Source organism: Podarcis gaigeae (genome assembly GCF_964106915.1).
Source record: "Podarcis gaigeae genome assembly, chromosome: 14".
NCBI lineage: Eukaryota > Metazoa > Chordata > Lepidosauria > Squamata > Lacertidae > Podarcis > Podarcis gaigeae.
In genome coordinates, this window is record NC_139690.1 from 45,305,500 (window position 1) to 45,327,993 (window position 22,494).

A 22,494-nucleotide genomic window follows, 5' to 3' on the forward strand; every position below is an offset into this window, starting at 1 on the left:
GAAGAGGAAAAGCAGCCAAACCAGGCATCGCTTTTTAAAGTTGAGTTGAGTGAGTTCTTATTAAGCAGCCAGGATGGAAACAGTTCAAGGAGAGGGAGAGCTGAAAGCTGATGCTATGGACTTCTTTTCGCCTCTTGCTGCAGTCCGAAGGGAACGAACAGCTGCTGCCAGGTGTCAGATGGGGAAAATGCAGCTCATGCCATTTCTGCTGTTAAATGCCGCCTGTGAAATCTTCGTTTGTCCTCTCGAGAGCTCAGGCGGAAAGCAAAAGCGAAACCATTGCAGAGATTGAACAAAAGCACATGCTTTCTGGGAACTGCAAAGTGCCAGCCGTAAACAGATATGAACCGTCTGCTGAGCACAGGGCACATTAATAGGAAACGACCTTTGGTAGTTGGGGGGCAGAGGGCTCAGCATATGGAGGTGCTTTATGCAAGGTCAGGAGACCGGCCAAGTTACCCACCCCCAAGACGGAGGGCAAATGAAGGTGCAGATTTGCACAATGTTTGCACATGTCGACATGCAGTGCGTCTTGCCATAGCGTGGAAGGCTGCCTGCAGGTGACCCGTCGACCTGCTTAGTTCACTATATAGATGCAAGCTGCTGGTGGGCAATGTCAAAGCCTCCTTGGAGATCTTTCTTTTTAAACCAGCAGTGGGGAATCTTAGGCTTGAGGACCTAAATGTGTAGGGAAGCTCAGGCTTCTCTTACTTGCCTGGAGTAAAGGTGGTATGAATTTGTCCTTCTCTACAGAAGTGATTGACTATGCTTATAATAACAACAGCAGCAGCAGCAGCAGCAATTTTATTATTTGTACCCCACCCATCTGACTGGTTTGCCCCAGCCACTCTGGACTGCTTCCAACAAATTATAAAACCACAGTAAAACATTCAACACTACCCAACAGAGGGCTGCCTTCAGATGTGTTCGGAAAGTCAAATAGTTCTTTATCTCCTTGATATCTGACAAGAGGGCATTCTACAGGGCAGGCGCCACTATTGTATTTTAGTATTTTGTTGAACACCACCTAGAGTGGCTGGGGAAACGCAGCCAGATGGGCAGGGTATGTATGTATGAATGAATAAATAAATAAATTTACTACTACTACTACTACTACTACTGAGAAGGCCCTCTGCCTGGTTCCCTGTAACCTCACTTCTCACAGGGAGGGAACTGCCAGAAGGCCCTCGGTGCTGGACCTCAATGTTGGGGCTGAAAGATGGGGGTGAGACGCTCCTTCAGGTGTACAGCGCCAAAGATGTTTAGGGCTTTAAAGGTCAGCACCAACACTTTGAATTGTGCTCAGAAACGTACTGGGAGCCAATGTAGATCCTTCTGGACCGATGTTATATGGTGCCAGAGGTCACTTCCAGTCACCAGCCTAGCTGCCGCATTCTGGATTAGTTGTAGTTTCTCAGTCACATTCAAAGGTAGCTCCATAGTAGGAGAACTGAAAAACAGCTTTCCTCCAAAATTCACCATTACGTGAATTTTGCAATAGAGTTCTCTCCCCCCCCCGCCATCGCCCAAAAATGTTTTCAAAAATGGATATATTGGGGATAGTGTGCATTAAAATAAAGATATTAGGTTTAACACACACACACACACACACACACACAACACCATGCAAAACATGCATTCTATTCGGGGGAATTGCTTGCCAAAATGCGTGCATTACGTCAAAAATGCACATAAAATTGTGTTTATTTGGAGAAATTTACACTAAATGCAGAAGGATTTTTGCAAGGTTTTTAATATTATAGATTTCTGCAACACGTGGAGAAGTGAATTTAAGATTGGGAACATGAGAAACTGAGAGAGCCCAAATTGAGAAATAGTCATGGGACTAAAAACATCTGGGCGGTGGGGCATTTTGGAAATGTAAATCCATCAGGGAGGAAATTGCACCCCTTGCTTCCATGCCAGCCCCCCACTGGAGATTTGCAGCCAGGATGCCTCCCTTTAGCTTACAAAACAAGACAAACGTTGATTAAGAGAGTTTTGAGCCTCTCACCTGCTGGCTGGGGGGCAGGACCTGCATTCAGAGCTTGGGCTCTGAGCCCTGGGCCCTTCCCCAGCCAGATAAGCGATAGATCAGATAAATCAAGCCCTCAATTTCGGTCAAGCTGATTCAGATAAGTTGATTGACTCAGCAAGTGCCGCAAAGGACAATTACGAGATGGGGGAGTCCCCTGCAAAAATACCTAAGAGGGTGAAACTCGATTGCACCTGGGAAGAGCTTAGATCCCATGACTCAGATGCCAGGATCGTAACTATGCCCCGAGGTTTTTCCCTCTTTCCCCCGAGATTTTGACGTGTTCCTTATAGCCATTCCAGCTCAACTATTGCCTATGCCCTGCCCAGTATCTTATCTCGTTGCCAGAAGTTTTGAAAAGTCCCTCTCGCTTATCAACTCACCTGTTTTTGCCTTCCCTTCCTCCCATTCGCTGTTTGCTGTTTTTCCTATCGAAACAGCGGCTCCTCTTCCACTGGTGCAACGATGCCACACATTTCTTTTCTTTTTTAAAGATTTTCTTGATTTAAAAAGGTGTTTGCGGTGGAGGCCAAGGCACGTAAGAGACTTAACATGGAGGCCAATTGGCCTAAATATGGGGAAATAATTGAAAAGATTGGAGACAAGTGGAGGTTGCAGAGCTTGGAAAAATTAAAAAACAAGGTGCGAGATTGGTTGCATTATGCACAAATTCAAGAGGTTTTTAAAGTAGACAAGAAGGTTGGATTCCAGGTGGAAAAATCGAAACTAGAGACAGAACTGTTAGAACCAAAAAGTAAACTACTTTCGAGAATGTATAACCTGCTGCTTAAATGGAATACTCAGGATGAGACAGTCAAATCCGCCATGATAAAGTGGGCGCAGGATTTGGGGCATAACATTATGTTTGAAGACTGGGAAAGGTTATGGAACACCGGAATGAAATTTACGGCATGTAGTGCCTTGAAGGAAAACATTATGAAAATGATATACCGGTGGTACATGACCCCAGTCAAGCTTGCTAAGATATATCACCTGTCTGATAACAAATGTTGGAAATGTAAAGAGGCGGAAGAGACATTCTTTCACCTCTGGTGGACCTGCCCGAAAGTGAAGGCCTTTTGGGAGATGATTCATAATGAACTAAAAAAGGTACTTAGATTTACCCTACCTAAGAAACCAGAGGCCTTCCTCCTGGGCATGGTGGACCAGAGAGTGCTTAAGAAGGACAGAACTTTTTTTATGTACGCTACTACAGCAGCAAGGATCCTGATTGCAAAGCATTGGAAGACACAAGATTTACCCACACTGGAGGAATGGCACACGCAGTTGATGGACTACATGGAATTGGCCGAAATGACTGGCAGAATCCGAGACTTGGGAGAAGAAACAATCGAGGAGGACTGGAAAAAATTTAAGGACTATCTGAAAAAACATTATAAGCTGTATGAATGTTAAAAAATGCACCTTTTAGGAAATTCTAGCTTCAGTAATGTTAAACTAAAGAAATGGAAATTAAGGCACAAGAAGTCAGAGATAGAATAATGAAACAACTTTATTGTGTTTAAATGAAAATGTACATGATTTGGGTTATAACACATTTGAAATTGGGTAACATGATAAAATGAAAGATACAACAAGTATTGAAACAAGTTAACAAATTGCTGATGTTATGTATCACAGAGAATGCAGGGTTGGGAGGATGTGGGGAAGTCCAGTAGACTTGGAAAAAAGAACAAGAAAATTTGTAATCTTTCTACTTTACTCTTATAATATGTTCTTTATTCTTTTTTCTGTATTTCACAAACTCAATAAAAAATATTATTAAAAAAAAGGTGTTTGCAATGTCTCTCTCTCTGCTCTGGTCAGACCTCACCTGGAGTACTGTGTCCAGTTCTGGGCACCACAGTTCAAGAAGGACACTGACAAACTGGAACGTGTCCAGAGGAGGGCAACCAAAATGGTCAAAGGCCTGGAAACGATGCCTTATGAGGAACGGCTAAGGGAGCTGGGCATGTTTAGCCTGGAGAAGAGGAGGTTAAGGGGTGATATGATAGCCATGTTCAAATATATAAAAGGATGTCACGTAGAGGAGGGAGAAAGGTTGTTTTCTGCTGCTCCAGAGAAGCGGACACGGAGCAATGGTTCCAAACTACAAGAAAGAAGATTCCACCTAAACATTAGGAAGAACTTCCTGATAGTAAGAGCTGTTCGACAGTGGAATTTGCTGCCAAGGAGTGTGGTGGAGTCTCCTTCTTTGGAGGTCTTTAAGCAGAGGCTTGACAACCATATGTCAGGAGTGCTCTGATGGTGTTTCCTGCTTGGCAGGGGGTTGGACTCGATGGCCCTTGTGGTCTCTTCCAACTCTATGATTCTATGATTCCCCCCCCCCATGTAACATTTTTACAAATCAGTTTCATTTGTTGAGACATTAGGAAGAAAAGGGGGAAAGAGGTGGAGGGGGAAGATGGGTGGTTGGGGGTCGGGTGGCGATGTTTCTTTTTTTTAAAAAAATATTTATTAAAGTTTTTTAAGTACAAATGCATAAATAATAATCAACATTACTTGTATCATAACATAGTTTCATAACTTCTTTGGACTTCCTCACGTCTCCCGCTCCCACTTACATCGTTAAAAAGTTTTTTCAAGCAAATTATCATCTTGTTTGCAATCTTATATCCACTCATTTAGATATAATCTAGCAATTCTCCAAAAGGTTTATGTTTTCTTTAATCTCACTTATCATCAAATTCAAATCTAGTTTAATGGTGGCCACTTATTTATGATCTAGCATCCTTCTTAACATTCAACCAAATTACAATATTTTTGTAAATACGTCTTAAATTTCTTCCAGTCTTCTTCAATCCTTTCTTCTCCCAGGTCTCGGATTCTGCCAGTCATCTCCGCCAATTGCATATAGTCCATCAGCTGCATCTGCCACTCCTCCAGTGTGGGTAGATCTTGTGTTTTCCAATTCTTAGCGATGAGTATCCTTGCTGCCGTTGTTGCATACATAAAAAATGTTCGGTCCTTCTTTAACACCTTCTGGCCGACAATACCCAGAAGGAAGGCCTCTGGTTTCTTGGTAAAGGTATACTTAAATACCTTTTTCAGCTCATTATATATCATTTCCCAGAAGGCCTTCACTCTAGGGCAAGTCCACCAGAGGTGAAAGAAAGTTCCTTCATTTTCTTTACATTTCCAACATTTATTATCAGACAAATGGTATATTTTAGCAAGTTTAACTGGGGTCATGTACCATCTATATATCATTTTCATTACATTTTCCTTCAGAGCATTACATGCAGTGAAGTTCAGCCCAGTGGTCCACAACCTTTCCCAGTCCTCAAACATAATGTTATGCCCAATGTCCTGTGCCCACTTTATCATAGCCGATTTAACCATTTCGTCTTGTGTGTTCCATTTCAACAGCAAGTTATACATTCTTGAAAGTACCTTAGTCTTAGGTTCTAACAATTCTGTTTCAAACTTCGATTTCTCCACCTGGAACCCTAACTTTTTGTCATTTTTAAAGACTTCTTTAATCTGAGCGTAATGTAACCAGTCTCGCACTTTATCCTTCATTTTCTCCAAACTCTGCAATTTCCAGTTGTCACCATCTTTTTCTAGTATTTCCCAATACTTTGGCCACTTGGCCTCCATATTGGGTCTTTTTCGGGCCTTAGCTTCCAGAGGTGAAAGCCACCTTGGAGTTTTATTTTCCAATAAGTTTTTGTATTTTGTCCAGACATTAAACACTGACAATATGGTTCTTAAAGGCCTTATTGATCTTAACCTTGTCATACCGTAAGTATGCATGCCAACCAAAAGCATTATTAAAACCTTCCAAGTCCAGTACATCAGTGTCTTCGAGAAGTAGCCAGTCTTTTAGCCAGCAGAAAGCTGCGGCTTCATAATACAACTTTAGGTCTGGCAGGGCAAAGCCCCCTCTTTCTTTCGCATCAGTTAATATCTTAAACTTAATTCTGGGCTTTTTGCCCTGCCAGACAAATTTAGAGATATCTCTCTGCCACTTCCGGAAGCACTCCGTCTTGTCCACAATCTGTAATGTTTGAAACAAAAACAGCATTTTTGGCAATACATTCATCTTAATGGCAGCAATTCGGCCTAACAAAGAAAGTTTCAGTTTTGTCCAACTGTCTAAGTCTCTCTTAATTTCAGACCAACATTTTTCATAGTTATCCTTAAATAGACTCAGATTTTTTGCTGTTATATTTACCCCTAGGTACTTTACTTTTTTAACCATAGTTAATTCTGTCTCTCTCTGAAACCGTTCCGACTCTATATCTGTCAAGTTTTTTTCCAACACCTTAGTCTTCTGTTTATTTAGTTTAAATCCCGCCACCCGACCAAAGTCTTGAATCAATTGTAATACTCTTTTTGTACTAGATTCTGGCTCCTGCAGGGTCAGAACTAGGTCATCTGCAAAAGCTTTAAGTTTGTATTGTTTCGCTCCGACCTGAATCCCTTCCACCAACCGGTCCCCTCTAATCACATTCAAGAGCACCTCCAGAACCGATATAAATAGCAAAGGGGAAATCGGGCAGCCTTGTCGTGTTCCTTTTTCAATTTTGAACTCTTCTGTAACCATGTTTCTATTATGTTTAGTGTATGTAGGGTTTGGTGTCAGCGTTCCTTGTGCAGGTTCTCTGCTGTTCGCTTGTGTTCCTTTGGTGGTGACAACAGTGAGAGAGGTTGGGGTTGGCCTAGGGTGTGATTGTTCATTTGTGGTTGGCTGTGGTGGTCTTTGTTTTCGTGTGTGAGTGGGGTGGGTGGGTGTTTTGGATCAGGTTAGCCATATTGATTTGTATGCTGTTGGTGGATTTTTGTCGTTGTCTTGTTGGACTGTGTATGTGATAAAGGGGAGCCATACCGGGGTGAAGGTGTCTTCTTTTATTTGTCCCCGTGTCAGTTTCAGTTTATTGGTTAATTTTTCTAGTACGGCTGTTTCCCATACTACTTGGTACCATTGGTCCATGCTTACTCCTGACAGGTCTCTCCAGTGTCTGGTTATGGTGTTTCTGGCTGCTGAAAGTAATGCCACGCATTTCTGAACATCCGTCGCCCAATGTTCTGCGTCAAGGGCCACAGACCCTTCCGGGGGGCTACACAGAAGAGGTGGGTGGGGGTCAGTGACAAAGGTGGGTGCAGTAACCAATAATGTAAATTGCATAGCAGGCTAAGTTTCTACTCCACACTCTGCTTCCTGCCCTCTATTCAGTCAAGCAAGCGTCATTATCAGAGCTCAAGGAACCATTCCAGCCAGGAAAATCCGCTTGGAGAGGATGGGAAGCAAGGATGGTGAGGGGTGTGGGCTGGGGAGAGGGTTGTGGCCTGGAGAACAGTGGTGTAGAGGTCCACAGGTGTGGGGGCTCAAAGTCCCATTATCATTTTTGCATCAGTGTCCCTGCCTCCAGCATCCAAGAGCATAGAAGAAGGAGGAGGAGGAGGAGTAGTTTGGATTTGATATCCCGCTTTATCACTACCCTAAGGAGTCTCAAAGCAGCTCACAATCTCCTTTCCCTTCCTCCCCCACAACAAACACTCTGCAAGGTGAGTGGGGCTGAGAGACTTCAGAGAAGTGTGACTGGCCCAAGGTCACCCAGCAGCTGCAGGTGGAGGAACGCGGAAGCGAACCCGGTTCACCAGATTACGAGTCCACCGCTCTTAACCACTGCACCACACTGGCTCTCAAATGGGAGCCTTTTAGCCATTGAGAAGTATCCCGACAATCAGGGTGAATAGAGGCGAGTCAGTCACTGAGGATGGGCTCCTAGGGTCACTGTGGAGAAGGAGTTTGTTCAAGCATTTAGGAACACTTAAAAACACAAAATGCTTCAAGTTTCAAGAGAATGGCATGCAAGTTCTGCTATGGACCCTGAAGTTTCACAGAAGGCACAAATCACTCCGATAGATGTTGAAATGCACCAAGTCATTTGACCATGTTCTTCTTGAGGATTAGATCGATACTGGCTGCCGCAAAATTCCTCCCACAGGCAGTCAGAATCAGAAATCAACATGTACAGGCTAAAATAGGGCGGCTATACATTCTCCCGGACATTACCGGGATTTGAATGGCGGAATTGACATCCGGGGGGAATTTCCGAAAGGCGGCACCTTGTCTTGGATCTTAGGCAGGTCAATAGAAAAATAGAAAAAAGGGGGGGTTTGCATTTTGGGGGGGGAGCTCAACAATTTTGGGATTTGTCTAAAAAAACAACTTTTGGGGGTGTCCTTATTTTTACTTTTTGAAATATGGCAACCCTAGGCTTATGCACTGTGGTTTAACCCACAGCGCCACCCGTGAGCCTAGGACTTGCTGACCAGAAGGTCGGTGGTTTGAATCCCCGTGACGGGGTGAGCTCCCGTTGCTCGGTCCCTGCTCCTGCCTACCTAGCAGTTCAAAAGCACATCAAATTGCAAGTAGATAAATAGGTACCACTCCAGCAGGAAGATAAATGGTGTTTCTGTGTGCTGCTCTGGTTCGCCAGAAGCGGCTTAGTCATGCCGGCCACATGACCCGGAAGCTGTACGACGGCTCCCTCGGCCAATAAAGCGAGATGAGCGCTGCAACCCCAGAGTTGGTCACGACTGGACCTAACGGTCAGGGGTCCCTTTACCTTTACCTAGGCTTATGCTCCTTTGTCCGCTAGTAAGCCCGCTCTTGCACCTTAATAACTGTTGATATATACTATTGAATGAATGAATGAATGAATGAATGAATGAATGAATTTACTGTGTATTTTGGGTCTATGGACTGCAATAAAACTGTGTGTGTGTGTGTGTGTGTGAGAGAGAGAGAGAGAGAGAGAGAGAGAGAGAAAAGATCTAGCTGAAAGGCAAGACATGAAGATGTGCATGAGTCAAGCATCCATAATTATTATTACTGCATAACTGTATAATTATAACAGCACTGTATAATCTAAGAAGGTGGCATAATCTTAGAAGGGACCCATCACTTCTGAATTTAGTACCACACTTCTTGGGTTTCATGACGCAGAGGCAAGGGAAAGCTGAGTGCAGTCGGACGTGCACTCTGGACTTTAAGGAAGCTGGTTTCAAAAAGCTTGAGGAGCTACTGGGAGAGATCTCACGGCCAGAAACACCCAAAAAGATGGGGGTCAAAGATGGAAGAGAGTTTCTTGACGGTGGACTATTGAAGGCCCAAATGCAGACAATACCAACAAGAAAGAAAAGCGGGAGGCATCTAAGGAAACCAGTGTGGCTGCATAAGGAGCTTGCAGATGAGCTGAGATTTAAGAATGGCAGTTATAAGAAATGGAAGAAAGGGGAAATCACAAAGGAGGAGTATACACGAGTAGCCAACAGTTGCAGGGAGAAGGTCAGGGGGGCTAAAGCTCAGAATGAGCTCAGGCTTGCAAGAGAAGTTAGACATACCGTGGTACCTTAGGTTACATACGCTTCAGGTTACAGACGCTTCAGGTTACAGACTCCGCTAACCCAGAAATAGTACCTCGGGTTAAAAACTTTGCTTCAGGATGAGAACAGAAATCGTGCTCCAGTGGCGCGGCGGCAGCAGGAGCCCCCATTAGCTAAAGCGGTGCTTCTGGTTAAGAACAGTTTCAGGTTAAGAACGGACCTCCAGAATGAATTAAGTTCTTAACCTGAGGTACCACTGTAATAACAACAGGTTTCTTTGGCTACGTTCGAAGCAAGAGGAAGAACAAAGTGGTAGGTCCTGTGCGTGGAGAAGATGGATAAGTGCTACTGAGGGACAGAGAACACCTACCTTTGCCTTTGCCTTCACCCAAAAGCAGTGCTCAACCTGGTGATAACAGAATAAATGATGCAAGGAGCCCAAGGTAAGGAAAAATGGTGGTGGTGGGGGGGACAGGGACGGACACCTGGCAACTTTAAATGAATTTAGATCTCCAGGGCCTGGCGAGCTGCATCCAGGCTAAAAGAGCTTGCAGATGTAATCTCAGGGCTTCTGAGAATTATTGGAGAACAGGTGAGGTGCCTGCAGACTGAAGGCGGTCAAATGTTATCTTCAAAAGGGGGGGGGGGGAGAGAAGACCTAGGTTACTGCTGACCAGTCAACCTGATGCTGATGCCAGGAAAAATCCTAAAACAGATAATTAAACAGAGGTTGGAAGGCCATCTGTCAAAGACGCTTTACCTGAGATTCCTGCATTGCAAGGAGTTGGACTACAGTTTTATGATTTTATGCTACTGAGCTAGAGGTTCCCCACTCAACGCCTTTCTCTCATTTTCTCTTCTAGGATTCAACACAGCATGTTCTGGGAATGAATGGCCTCACTTCTCATCTGCTGAAGCACATTTCCTCTCATCTAAACTCTCTTAGCAGAAACACTTTCAATCTCAGTTTCTGCTTGGCACACCTGATCTCAGCGGACATGGTGTCTGTCTACATCTGAGCATTTTATGGTTACCAAGATGTTCTTACCAGTGCATACTCTCTTAACAGGATCTGCGACGCAGCTCGCTGTTCCCCGATTCGCTCTTGCCAGCAAGGCATCTGATGGTCAGATAAAACTGGCAAGTGGCTAGGCTTCCAGAAATGGAAAGCGCTATTCTGGACCATACACACCAGTTGCATACAGGCCTTGCTATGGGACACCCAGGAAATAATTCTCAGGTGTTTTGTTTCATTGGAGCCACACTGCTGCGCCAAACCCTCTTTTTCTATAAGCCCTGGGAGGCAGCCCTCCTGCACGCAGAGAAGTCAAGTTCTGTGGCCTGCGGCAGTAACAGAAAGTGCAAACTGCAACACAAAGCTGCAGCGAACCCTCACCTTCTCCTTTTTGCCCCTTGTTTCATTACCGACTCCATGGTTTGGGTTTTGTTTCTCAGCAGCTCAGTGCTTGCACCACCAGCGGCCAGCACTCGCTTTCTGAGTTGGCTATTAGAGGCACTGACATCCAGATTTAGATATTAGGTTTTCGTCACGCAGGAGAACTATGTGGGGCATTCAGGTCACCCGGTCAATGAACACCGTGCTGCTAAGTCCTTCGCTCCCGCATTTTCTTCTCTAAGCACAGATTTACAAGTCTATTTGGGCATCCTTATGGACTAGGAACTTGCTTCTAAAGAAGAAGCAGAAGCCGATTTGCTTAGGCTGCTAAAATAGCCAAACACCCTTTTTCTGCATTTGATAAGTGGCTGAACACACAGCTCATGCTGTCAGGCCACCCGCTGCCCTAGAAAGTGTTGCTTTTTCAGCAGGACTAAGAATAATACAGTGGTACCTCGGGTTACAGACGCTTCAGGTTACAGACTCCGCTAACCCAGAAATATTACCTCGGGTTAAGAACTTTGCTTCAGGATGAGAACAGAAATTGTGCTCCAGCGGTGTGCCAGCAGCGGGAGGCCGCGTTAGCTAAAGTGGTGCTTCAGGTTAAGAACAGTTTCAGGTTAAGAACAGACCTTTGGAACGTAAGTACTTAACCCGAGGTAGTAAAGGTAAAGGGACCCCTGACCATTAGGTCCAGTCGTGACCGACTCTGGGGTTGCGGTGCTCATCTCGCTTTACTGGCTGAGGGAGCCGGCGTCCAGCTTCCAGGTCATGTGGCCAGCATGACTAAGCTGCTTCTGGCAAACCAGAGCAGCGCACGGAAATGCCGTTTACCTTCCCGCCCGAGCGGTACCTATTTATCTACTTGCACTTTGATGTGCTTTCGAACTGCCCGAGGTATCACTTTCGAACTTAACCCGAGGTACCACTGTACAAACATTCTCCCACCCCTGACAGACATATCACTGGTACGAAATCATATGGGAAACAGCCTTGCTAAATAATCTAATCAACAGACTGAAACTGATACGGGGACATATAAAAGAAGATTCCTTCACCCCGGTGTGGCTCCCTTTTATTGCATACGCAGCCTGACAGGAGAACAACAAGGACCCACTGAAAACATACAAATCAATATGGCTAACTTGACCCAACAATCTCTCCCCCCTCTTACACGCAAACAACTCTCACTGCAGTCAAATAAAGACAACTGACAGTGCCCTTGCCTGCAACCTCTCTCACTGCCAAGGAAAAATAATGCATGAATACATAGGTGCTGGGGCCCTGGGTGCCCAAGCACCCACAAAATTCCCCATGAAGGGGCCAGGCACCCACAAATTGCAGCACCAGGGCCATGCACGCTGCCTGGAACCCATGGCCCTGGTCACCCACAGTCGTGGGACCAAGCTGGCACTCCTGCTTGAACAGAAAGAGAAAAAAAATTAAGAACAGACATATAATGACATTTGTCAGCAGGGACTGATATGATAGTTTTGAATGGCTCAAAGCTTTCCAAGAATCTGCAGTTCTGAGCATAAATTGACCTGGTTTCTCTTTCCTTTTCTTTGCCTCTGTCTGGTTTCTTGGATCTATATTGGATTTATGGGGTCCTTAGTTCTGAAGAACAGAAAGTGATGCCTGAGTGGCACAATTAGACAGCAAGGGGCAGATCTTCCCCCCTTTCCACTAAGCAGAAAGGCGCCCTGTCCTTTTTTAGTGGCGGTTAATAATTGCTTTTCTGGATCAAATGCAGCAGTCTGATTTCCAAAAAAACCCTCAGCCAGATAGGAAGCCAGCAAACGGGATGTCGTGGCAACATCACTTCCCTGTGGCTTGTCCCCAACACCTGGTGTTCAGAGGTAGACTGCCACTGGAGGCAGAGGTTCCATTCTCGGATGTCTTTGTTAATAGCTGCTCATTGATCCAAAACCCATGGGAGCATCTGCGGTCCATTGAGAACAACAGAAAAAGGGCCCTGTTGGCGGAAACAAGGGCTCCATCACACAACCTGTTTCTTGGGCCTTCATCCTTCACAAAACTTATACATGGAATTGAGACTAGGGAGCACTGAATCCAATTTATTTGCAGGGAACGAGCACCATCCCGTTAACTATCCATTCATATTACACTTTTCCTTGTCACTTTCCTAACAGCAAGAAGCCTAGTTTCGTTCATAACGCTGATTTGTTGCACTAGGAAAATGGAACGTAAAAATCCATGTTAATCGCACCAACCTAATTTACTAAACCACTGATCCTAGGGTTTGCCGATCAGAAGGTCGGCGGTTCGAATCCCTGCAATGGGGTGAGCTCCAGTTGCTCGGTCCCTGCTGCTGCCAACCTAGCATGTCAAAGCGCAAGTAGATAAATAGGTACCGCTTTGGCGGGAAGGTGAACAGCGTTTCCGTGCGCTGCTCTGGTTTCACCAGAAGCGGCTTAGTCATGCTGGCCACATGACCTGGAAAAACTGTCTGCAGAGAAATGCCAGCTCCCTTGGCCAGTAAAGTGAGATGAGCGCCGCAACCCCAGAGTTGTTCATGACTGAACTTAACTGTCATGGGTCCTTTACCTTTTTAAGTTTCCAGTGTGTGCCTAAAACAACTGGATGGTGTCTTGTACGCTTTCTTCTGGCAACTCCTGCACCCCAGCTGGGGCCAAATCCATTGCTCTGCTTTCCTCTGATGCTGCCTGCCATCGGTGAGGCCAAGAGGGGGGTCTTGTCCTGGGGGCACCCTAAGAGCTCCAGACACACTGCCCAGGCTTGTGCCCCAGGCAGGTCACTTTGATGCTGCTAACACAGCCGTTTGGCTTCATCCATGGAGGCACACTCCATTGTCTCTCGAGACAGACGGATGCCAACCACAAGGTCTATAAATGGTTACTGGTCGAGTGGAAATAGAAAGGATTACCAACTAAGGAGGAATGGCTTATGAAATGGATGGAATATGCTGTAATGGCGAAATTAGCTGCCAAATTAAGAGGGCATAATGACGAAGTGTTTAAGGAAGAATGCAGATGGATTACCCACCCAATTATCACCAACATATGAAGTCACAGCAGGATTTGAAATATAAGCAGTTGATTACTGAAAGATTTAACATTAGCGGGGTTTAGATAATAAAAATGCATGCTGTGGTCTAAACCACCGAGCCTCTTGGGCTTGCTGATCAGAAGGTCGGCAGTTCAAATCCCTGCAACAGGGTGAGCTTCTGTTGCTCTGCCCCAGCTCCTGCAAACCTAGCAATTCGAAAGCATGCCAGTGCAAGTAGATAAATGGGTACTGCTGTGGTGGGAAGGTATACGGCATTTCCGTGCACTCTGGCTTCCGTCACAGTGTCCCGTTGCTCCAGAAACAGTTTAACCATGCTGTCCACATGACCCGGAAAGCTGTCTGCAGACACACCGGCTTCTTCCGCCTGAAAGTGGAGATGAGTGCCACACCCCAAAGTCAAACTCAACTGTGCTTAACCGTCCAGGGGTCCTTTACCTTTTACCTTTTATATGTTATAAAACAGCTGATAAAAAGGAGCAAAAATATCAGGAAAGGTGGGCTGGGAAGTCAAGAAAATTGTATGCTTAAAAAAATTGTACATGATGAGAAATGCTTTGAAATATTGTTGGAGACCTAATAAAAACGCTACGAGAAAGATATATAAACTGCTACTAGTCCTCACGAGGGCTACCTTGAGGATCCTGGACGGCCTGCTTCTGAATTCCAGCCCAGCAGAATTGATGGTCCACTTTGGGCCATGAAGACAACAGACTCCTCTCATTGTCTTGCACATCACTTGCTCAGAGGCTGGTTTTGCCAGGCGTTAGTAATCTCAGGCCATTTATATTATTAATCACTAGCCTGGTGATATTTTATTATGAACAAATTGGCTTGTGCTTTTCTAGAAACCATCCTGGAGTAGTTTTCTCTTCAAGGACAACAACAACAACACACACACGTATTTTGAAAGGACCTCTATGCATGTGCAAAGTACATTTCCTCTTGCTCCTTGAAAACTGCAGAGAAGTCCTTCCCTAACCGGGAGATGTTCCAGATTCAAACAGAAAGCCGCCTTCTGCACGAGACCCTCCTTTTATAGAAATTAAAAACAATCTCTTTCCATAACATTTTTTTAAAAAAGTACTGTAGATTAAATTTATTTATTGAACATTCGTCCTCCTGATTTGCTCACGTGGAGGTCAGATGGTGCCCCTCTTTATTCACAGAATTGGAAGGGACTCTGAGGATTATCTCAGTCCAACCCAAATATGCAGCTGTCCCACAGGGGAATCAAACCTGCAACCTTGACATTATCTGCACCGAGTTCTAACCAACTGAGCTATCATGCATCTAAGCCACCATTCATTTCTCCTGCACATTTCAGTGCATTTCTATGACACTTCCCCGGCGCAAGCTTCCCTGGGAGGAGCGGCTGCAGCTCTCTGAATGCAATGAATGCACTCTGCACGTGCTCAGATCCCCTTTCAACCTGTTCTTATGCCGCACAACCCCAGAAAGATGCGCACGGGCGCTTGGCGTCGTTGAAAACGCCCTCTATTTATAACCCGGGGAGTCCAAACCCGGAGTAGGTTTTACTCGGGAGCAAGTCCCCCTCTCGGCCAGGAGAACCTGTTCCCTCTTCTGAGGGCTGCAGTCGCAGCTCGGAGCCCCCTACTTAACAAACACGACAAATCCACCCGGGGCATGTCTCGCCGAGTGCAACGGGGATTACTCCCGAGTAAGTGCGCACCTCTCAGGGGACGGGAAAGGGCTGCGGGGATTCGCGCGTGCCATGGACCGGTGCCATGCCGGAGGTGCCAGCCCGCTTGCAGCAGCTTCTCCGCGGAGGTGAGGGAACGCACTCTGCACGCGCTCAGGAGCCCTCGCGCCGGATCCCGAATTCTGGGCTGGGCGCGCCGGGGAGAAACAGGAATGGGGGGGGGGGGGGGGTAGCGCATATGAGCCAACTCTGTCAATGGGCATTGCCATTCAAATAGTGCGATATGCAAATTTCCTTAAGGTTTGCACCTCTGGGGTTGCTGGCAGGGCCGGATTTAGGTTTGGGGAGGCCCTAAACTACTGAAGGTTATGGGGCCCTTTATATATGTCCAGCTGCCCTTTGTCACCAACAGATTGCCGCTTTTTTTGTGTTGAATATATGCTATATATGGCAATTTATGGACCTAATAATAGAGTGCGTTCCTTGCATTTGCCACTGTTGCTGTATGCAGGTTTTGCTTTGTTTTTTTATCTTATAGTTTGGAAAGGTACATCCAGTTCTTTTTTCTTTAATTTTTTGGGGGCCCCCCCAAGAGAGTGGGGCGCTAAACTATAGCTTGTTTTGCTTATCCGTAAACCCGGCACTTGCAGGTAAAGGTGGGTTGCAGCCCTGCCCCGGCCCCCTGCGTCCGCGCCACCTCCAGCTCCCTCCCCTCCAGAGGCGCCTTTGATGTGGCCAGGACGGAAAGCGAAAGTGTTCGGCGAAGAGGCGCAGGCACGTGTTTTCGCAGAACCGCGGGAGGGAGGGAGGGAGGGAGGGCGGTGCTAGCACCGAGGAGGAGGGAGGGAGGGAGGCGGGTTAAAAAGCCATCAGCTGCGGCGACCAGGAGAGACGGCCGCGGCCTCGACAGGAACAGCAGCCTCGCTCCCGCGCAGCAGCGCCCCTCGACGTGGCTTCGCGGCGGCCCGAGCGGATGATGCGGCTGCCGAGCTCCGGCAGGGCAGCAGCAGCAGCAGCTCCGAGCGGAGGCGGTGCCACGGCCGGGCGCTGGAAGGCGACAGCAGCGGCGGCGGCGGCGGCGGCGACCACCCTTTTCAGGAGTGCCGGTCCCCTCGGGTTAAGAAGCAGCGGCGCGTCCCCGAGGTAAGGCAGACGCTCCGGGTTGCGCCAGGTAGAGATGCCGATTCTCTCCCCCAACCTCCGGGGGAGGGTGGGCGGGGGAGGCAGAGCAGGATTCTGGAGCCATTTTGGTGCGGGGAGGGTGAAGTTAGGTGCCGGGGTATTTTAGGGAGCGGGCACACACAAAAAAGAAAATAAATAAAAAGCAGAGCTGCTTTGCCTGGAAGGAAACGCGCCCCTCTCCCCAAAGCGCAGGATTGCAGTTTGGAGAGGGGGAAAAAACCAGGCGCACTTAAAAAAAAAAAAACCACACACACACAAAAAAACCCCAACGCGAAACGGATCGCAGCGACCTTTAGCAAATGTGGAGCGGAGCAGCCGCGGAGATCTGGAGCGCAGCTTCAAAAGGCGCCGCCTTGAAACGTCTCTCTTTCGACCGCCTCTCTTGCGTTAGGGTGACGGCTTTGAAACGCAAGAGGCCCGCGGTGCCTCCCAAACGGAGGTTGGTGGGGAAAGGAGAGAGAGAGAGAGAGGTCTTTTGGGGAGGGCGCCTTCGTTTGTATTTATGAAAACACAGCTCTTCCCCAACTGCTTTTCCCTTTCCTTTGCCCCTTCGCCTGAAGATTTCCTCCTTTAGGAAGTTTGTGCCAAACTTCTTTAGAAGTCTTATTGCAGATTTAATAAAGTGTGGGTAGATATAGCTCGCGCGTTCCATCCTTCCCCCCCCTCCCTCCCTCCCTCAAACCCTTAAAATTCTGGAGAAACAGGCTGTACCTCATCCTCTGTATGTAAATGAACTATATGGCCGTTAAATGTTGTCTTCCAAACTTGTCCAGAAAAGGATTAGTATTTGAGTTACAGTGATGTACCTGTCATGAACCACATACTGCAGTATAATCTGTCCGTGTTTGCCGTGCCCCAAATATTCCCTGTGCCCTCTTTCAAAGGCAAGGCCTTTTCCAGATTTATTGCAATGCTATATAATAAAATAAAACCACACAGGCCGTTTCCAGGAGCAAAGTAGCAAGCTTTTGAGTCACACAGGGCTCCTCTGTGGGCAGGTTAAGGGAAGCAAGCTTTGGAGTTGCACAAGGCTCTTTGGAGAAGAAAGAATGTTGCAGAATTGGAGGGCATGGATGGGAGACCTTCGTGGTAGCATCATACCACATGGTCCAGATCGCTTTTCTTGTGATAGCATGTTGGGTGCCGAAAAGTGAGGTGGAGAGGGTTGAGATAATTCTTTTCCTGCTCCATCCTATTTGAGCCTACGGTGGTCCCGGCAACCAGCTGCCAACTCAGCACCTTGTCAGATCAGTCATTTCCCGTTCGTGAGGTCCCGTAAAATTTTCATGCCTCCTAATATTATTCATCGCTGCCTGGCAGTGGTAGTTGCTGACACCGACCGGTCTTGCAGCGAGATCCGAATCCTGCACTTTATGGAGCCTCTACAGATGCCAGCTGTTGCTTCCCAACAACTTGGAAGCAATTAGAGAGTCTGTGTCACGTTGCGGAGGACTCAGAATCTGACCAGCTGCAGACCTCCAGGCGTACCTGGGAGGCTCGATTTCTGAGAATGCATTGTGCATTCTCAGTGACGTGCCAACCGAGATCTATAAACTGACCGGGGGCGGGGGGGGGGGATAAATCCTAAAATCTATGCTTGCCAGGAAGGTCAAGGCAGGTGAAGGAGATGTATCGACCCGTGAGCTGTCAGGGGTTAGTGGATGCTGGGGGCTAGGAACTCATCCCTGGCAGTTACGAGCAGTTTCGGCTGGGGAAAGGTTTTGCCTGCCTCCCCACCAGTGGATGCTGAAGATATATCAATAATAGGAAGCCATTTAAACCGGACCACTTAAAGTGCAAGCAATTCTTCTTTTTAAAAAAGAGGGAGAGAGAGAGAGTCTAAGAGCAAGTGGAATAATGCTTTACAAGTTCACAGGGGTTGATTTGTGTGTGCATGGGGAGATTATAGCCTTAAGATCCCATGAGATGGGGGGGGGGGGCTGCGAAGCAGGAGGGAGGGGAAGCACTTCTCCTAGAGGGCGATCTAGGATTACTCAGTGATTTGGCAAGCAGGCAAACCACACATTATTATTTTTGGTTTGCACAAAGGAATCTATTCATATTGGCAAGCTGTGTTCTGCTCTGGGGGATTTGATCCCAAACTGGAGAAATCCCACTCTTTCCTGAGTTCCCATGCTTTGAAACACAGAAGTGGAGCACCCTTTGCTGACCTGGGGGCTTCCAGATGTTTGGGGCTAGCAACCCCCACCAGCTTCAGCCAGCAGAGCAGTGCAGATGGGAGATGCGCTGCAGAAACATCTGGAGGGGGGAGTCCCAGGCCAGCAAAGGCTGCTGCAAGAGCAGAAATGGTGGGGCATGATCCGCAGGGACATTTCTCTTGCACAACTCCACATTTATTCCTGCGTTGCAGGGGGTTGGACTAGATGACCCTGGGGTGTCCTTCCAACAATTACATGATTCCAACTCCCCTCCCCGCTGCAGCATACAGCTGCCCCAGTAAGCCACAGCCTCTTCTTCTAGAGCAGCCTTTTTCAACCTGTGGGTCCCCAGATGTTGTTGAACTACAACTCCCATCACCCCTAGCTAGCAAGGCCAGAGCTCAGGGATGATGGGAGTTGTAGTCCAACAACATCTAGGGACCCACAGGTTGAGAACCGCTGTTCTAGAGCCCTGCATTTATTCATTCAGAAAGAGACATATATAAAATTATCTGAAAACTCCTCCTCCTTCTCTTCATAAACATTCAGAGCAAAACCAAAGGGGGGGGGTCTGGAAAAAAAAAGGGAGAGCGTGGACTGCATCATCTTACTACGGTGGGGCAGGAGGGGTGAAATAATTTACTCGGAAGTGACACCTTTTTTGTGTGTGGGGTGAGTTGGTTCCTGGACGGAGAGCAGCCTCGGAGATAAATTCTAGCGCTGTGTAAGTAACAGCGTTATCGGGTTTAATCAACTGATGGGAAAGGCGGGCTTCTGAACCGGCGGTTCCCATCAGCGGGCCTCTGATGCATTCTGTGGCTGAGGAGAGGAAACCACTTGCGAGCATGTGTAAACGTTACTTAGCTTGATGCCCTTTTCCCCCTTTTCAAATGAGAGAGAGAGAGAGAGAGAGAGAGAGAGAGAGAGAGAGGGGGGACATGAATGAGCTCGCTCAGACCTGAGTGTTGTCTTTACTTAGGGCAGATCAGCCAAAGCTTTGTGGTTTTTCTCAAGAGGCTGTTCCTTCCTGGTAGACCTTCTCCTGATTTGTGGCTTCTTTCTTTTGCCTTGCAGGAGAGCCCCGTCGCAGTAGCGCTTCCCAGGCCCCGGAGGCTATGGAAGACCACACCGGCGGGCCAAGTCTGTAGGATGGTAGCACATAGCAGTGTCACGCCTGAGAATGGGATTGCCACAGGCCTGAGGTGTCGACTTGAGCCCCCGCTGCGGGACGCCCTGCAAGCCCGAGTCCCTCACGCTCTCGGCTGTGCCAGCGCCGCGCCCCGGGACACCCACTTCCACACCTTTCGCTCGCAGGCGGACTTCAGCACCATCATTCGCACCAGCGCCTTGCTGGATGAGTGCGGGTTTTATTGGGGACCGTTGTCGGTCAACGCGGCCCATGAGAAACTCAAAGGCGAGCCGCTGGGGACCTTCCTCATCCGGGACAGCCGGCAGAAGAACTGTTTCTTCACCATTAGCGTTAAGACTGCCACCGGACCCACGAGCATCCGCGTGGTCTTCCAGGCTGGCCGCTTCAGCCTGGACGGCAGCAAAGAAGTGTTTGACTGTCTCTTCCAGCTGTTGGAGCATTATGTCAGCTCCCCGCGGAAAGCCCTGGTCGCCCCGCTGCGCAAGGAGCGCATGCGGTCCTTGCAGGAACTCTGTCGGAAAAACATCGTGGCGACGTACGGCAGAGAGAACTTAAGGCGCATTCCTCTCAACCCGGTCTTAAAGGATTACTTGGAATCGTTCCCTTTCAAGTTGTAAGGGGCTTGCATTAAATCGGCCAGTGCGGCTGGGAGAAAGGCGACGACGGGAGAGGAAACCGTGTCCCCAGAGGTCGCTCTCGTCTGTTGCCGCTTTTAAAATAGCGCGCAGCTATGACCTTGAGGGCCGGGCGGAAGCGATCCGCTCGCTCCCAGAGAGCCCTGTTCAGGGCGAAGAGGCGGTTGTGACGGAAAGCTTGGAATGGCTTTGGCGCAGTGACTGTTGGGATGTGCGGATTGCAGCGACGCAGGCAGATGTCGGGATTTTTGGAAATGTGTCAGTCATGAACATATCTATTTTTGTAGCAGTTCTACTGTATGTGGAGGAGGGGTGGAACTTGAACACTTGACTTCTAATGTTTACATAACTCATAACTGAAAAACTGTTTGCACAAAGCGAGGCTACAGGAAAGTCTTGACAATAATGTTTTCTGCTGGGCAGAATGTGCTGTTATTTTATATCTATTTTTTTAAACGGGGTAATAAACCTTATTCTAAAAGTTTTTGCAAAAAAAACCCAGAACTCTAGTCTCTTTGTGGGCTCTGGATATTTAGTTTTTGCAAGGCCACAGACTTGGGCAGGATTTGGGGAACTTTTGGCCCTCCCATTGTCGCTGAGTTAGTTTCCTTCAGCCCTAACCAGCATGACCAATGGCCGGGAATGTTGGGAGTTGTGGTTCAGCAACTTCTGGGGACCAGAGGTTCTCTAGGGCACTGTTTCCCAACCTTGGGCCTCCAGCTGTTTTCGGACTACAATTCCCATCATCCCTGACCACTGGTCTTACTAGCTAAGGTTGATGGGAGTTGTAGTCCAAAAACAGCTGGAGGCCCAAGGTTGGGAAACACTGCTCTAGGGCTTCATTATCTGCTTCTGGCTTCATTTGTGACTCTCCTTTGGGCACAGAGCAATACCCCCCTCCTGGAGATCATATCAAGTCACTTTCTTGAGAGTTTCACCTCAAAGCAGCAGAATACATTGACCTCTGAAACGAACAAGGCCTGGGATGTAGCTCAGTCGGTAGAGCGTGAGCCTCTTAATCTCCGGGTTGTGTGTTCAAGCCCCATGCTGGGCAAAAGATCCTGTGTTACATGGGTTTGGGGCTAGATGACCCTTGGGGGTTCTTTTCTAACTCAACCATTATCTATGATTCTATAATAAGGTCCACTGACTCTGCATGGGGGTGTTAGAAAGCTGCCAAAGGTCTTTTCTGAAAGTTGAAATTGGACCCAGCCAACTGGATCTTGTCCAAGTCCCTGGAGATAAGGCCCTGCTCATGGATAACAAAAATCCTAGAGAGAGAAGGGACCTCCCAGGTAATCTAGTCTACTGGTCCTCAATTCGTGGGCTGGGATCCATGAGTAGGTCCAAGGTGGTTTAACAGGAGCAAAGTGAAGCCAGGAGCACTGCCACCATGGAAATAGATGGCAAGAGATTAAGAAATGGGTCCCCAAATGCATGTTTGGGTCAACAGTGGGTCCTGAAAATCCTTCATCTAGTCCAACCCGCAACCAATGCTTGAAAGCTGCTACTTGTTGACATCCATCTGTCTCAAGAGACAATGGAGTGTGCCTCTGGGGGTGAAGTCAAATCACTTCTACAGCATCCCTGCTAGGTAGCCGCCCTATCTCGGCTTCAGGCAGAATGTACTAGGTGTATCTCGCTTCCTCAAAGAACAGAACTCCTTGCAGGACATTGCTTGGTGGTCAGTGTGGTCTCATAAAGGAGACGGTGCTCTGAAAGCTATGGTGGCCCCATGTAGTTCTCTTAACAACCTGTACTCTAAAGCAAGAGTTTCCCAAACTTAAGTCTCCAGCTGTTACAACTCCCATCATCCCTAGCTAGCAGGACCAGTGGTCAGGGGTGATGGGAGTTGTAGTCCCAAAAC

General features: G+C 47.5%; 2 protein-coding genes across 2 annotated transcripts in view; both read left to right on the forward strand.

Moving 5' to 3' along the window:
• LOC310831093 (myosin-11) overlaps nt 1-22,494 on the forward strand; it is a 1,553,087-nt gene that overhangs the window by 141,233 nt on the left and 1,389,360 nt on the right. The window lies entirely within an intron of this gene.
• Nucleotides 16,385-21,124, forward strand: SOCS1 (suppressor of cytokine signaling 1). The gene is made up of 2 exons (XM_083712026.1): nt 16,385-16,644; nt 19,917-21,124. Exon 2 carries the CDS (start codon nt 19,992-19,994, stop codon nt 20,607-20,609), a length of 618 nt encoding a protein of 205 aa, XP_083568152.1. The 5' UTR covers nt 16,385-16,644; nt 19,917-19,991; the 3' UTR covers nt 20,610-21,124.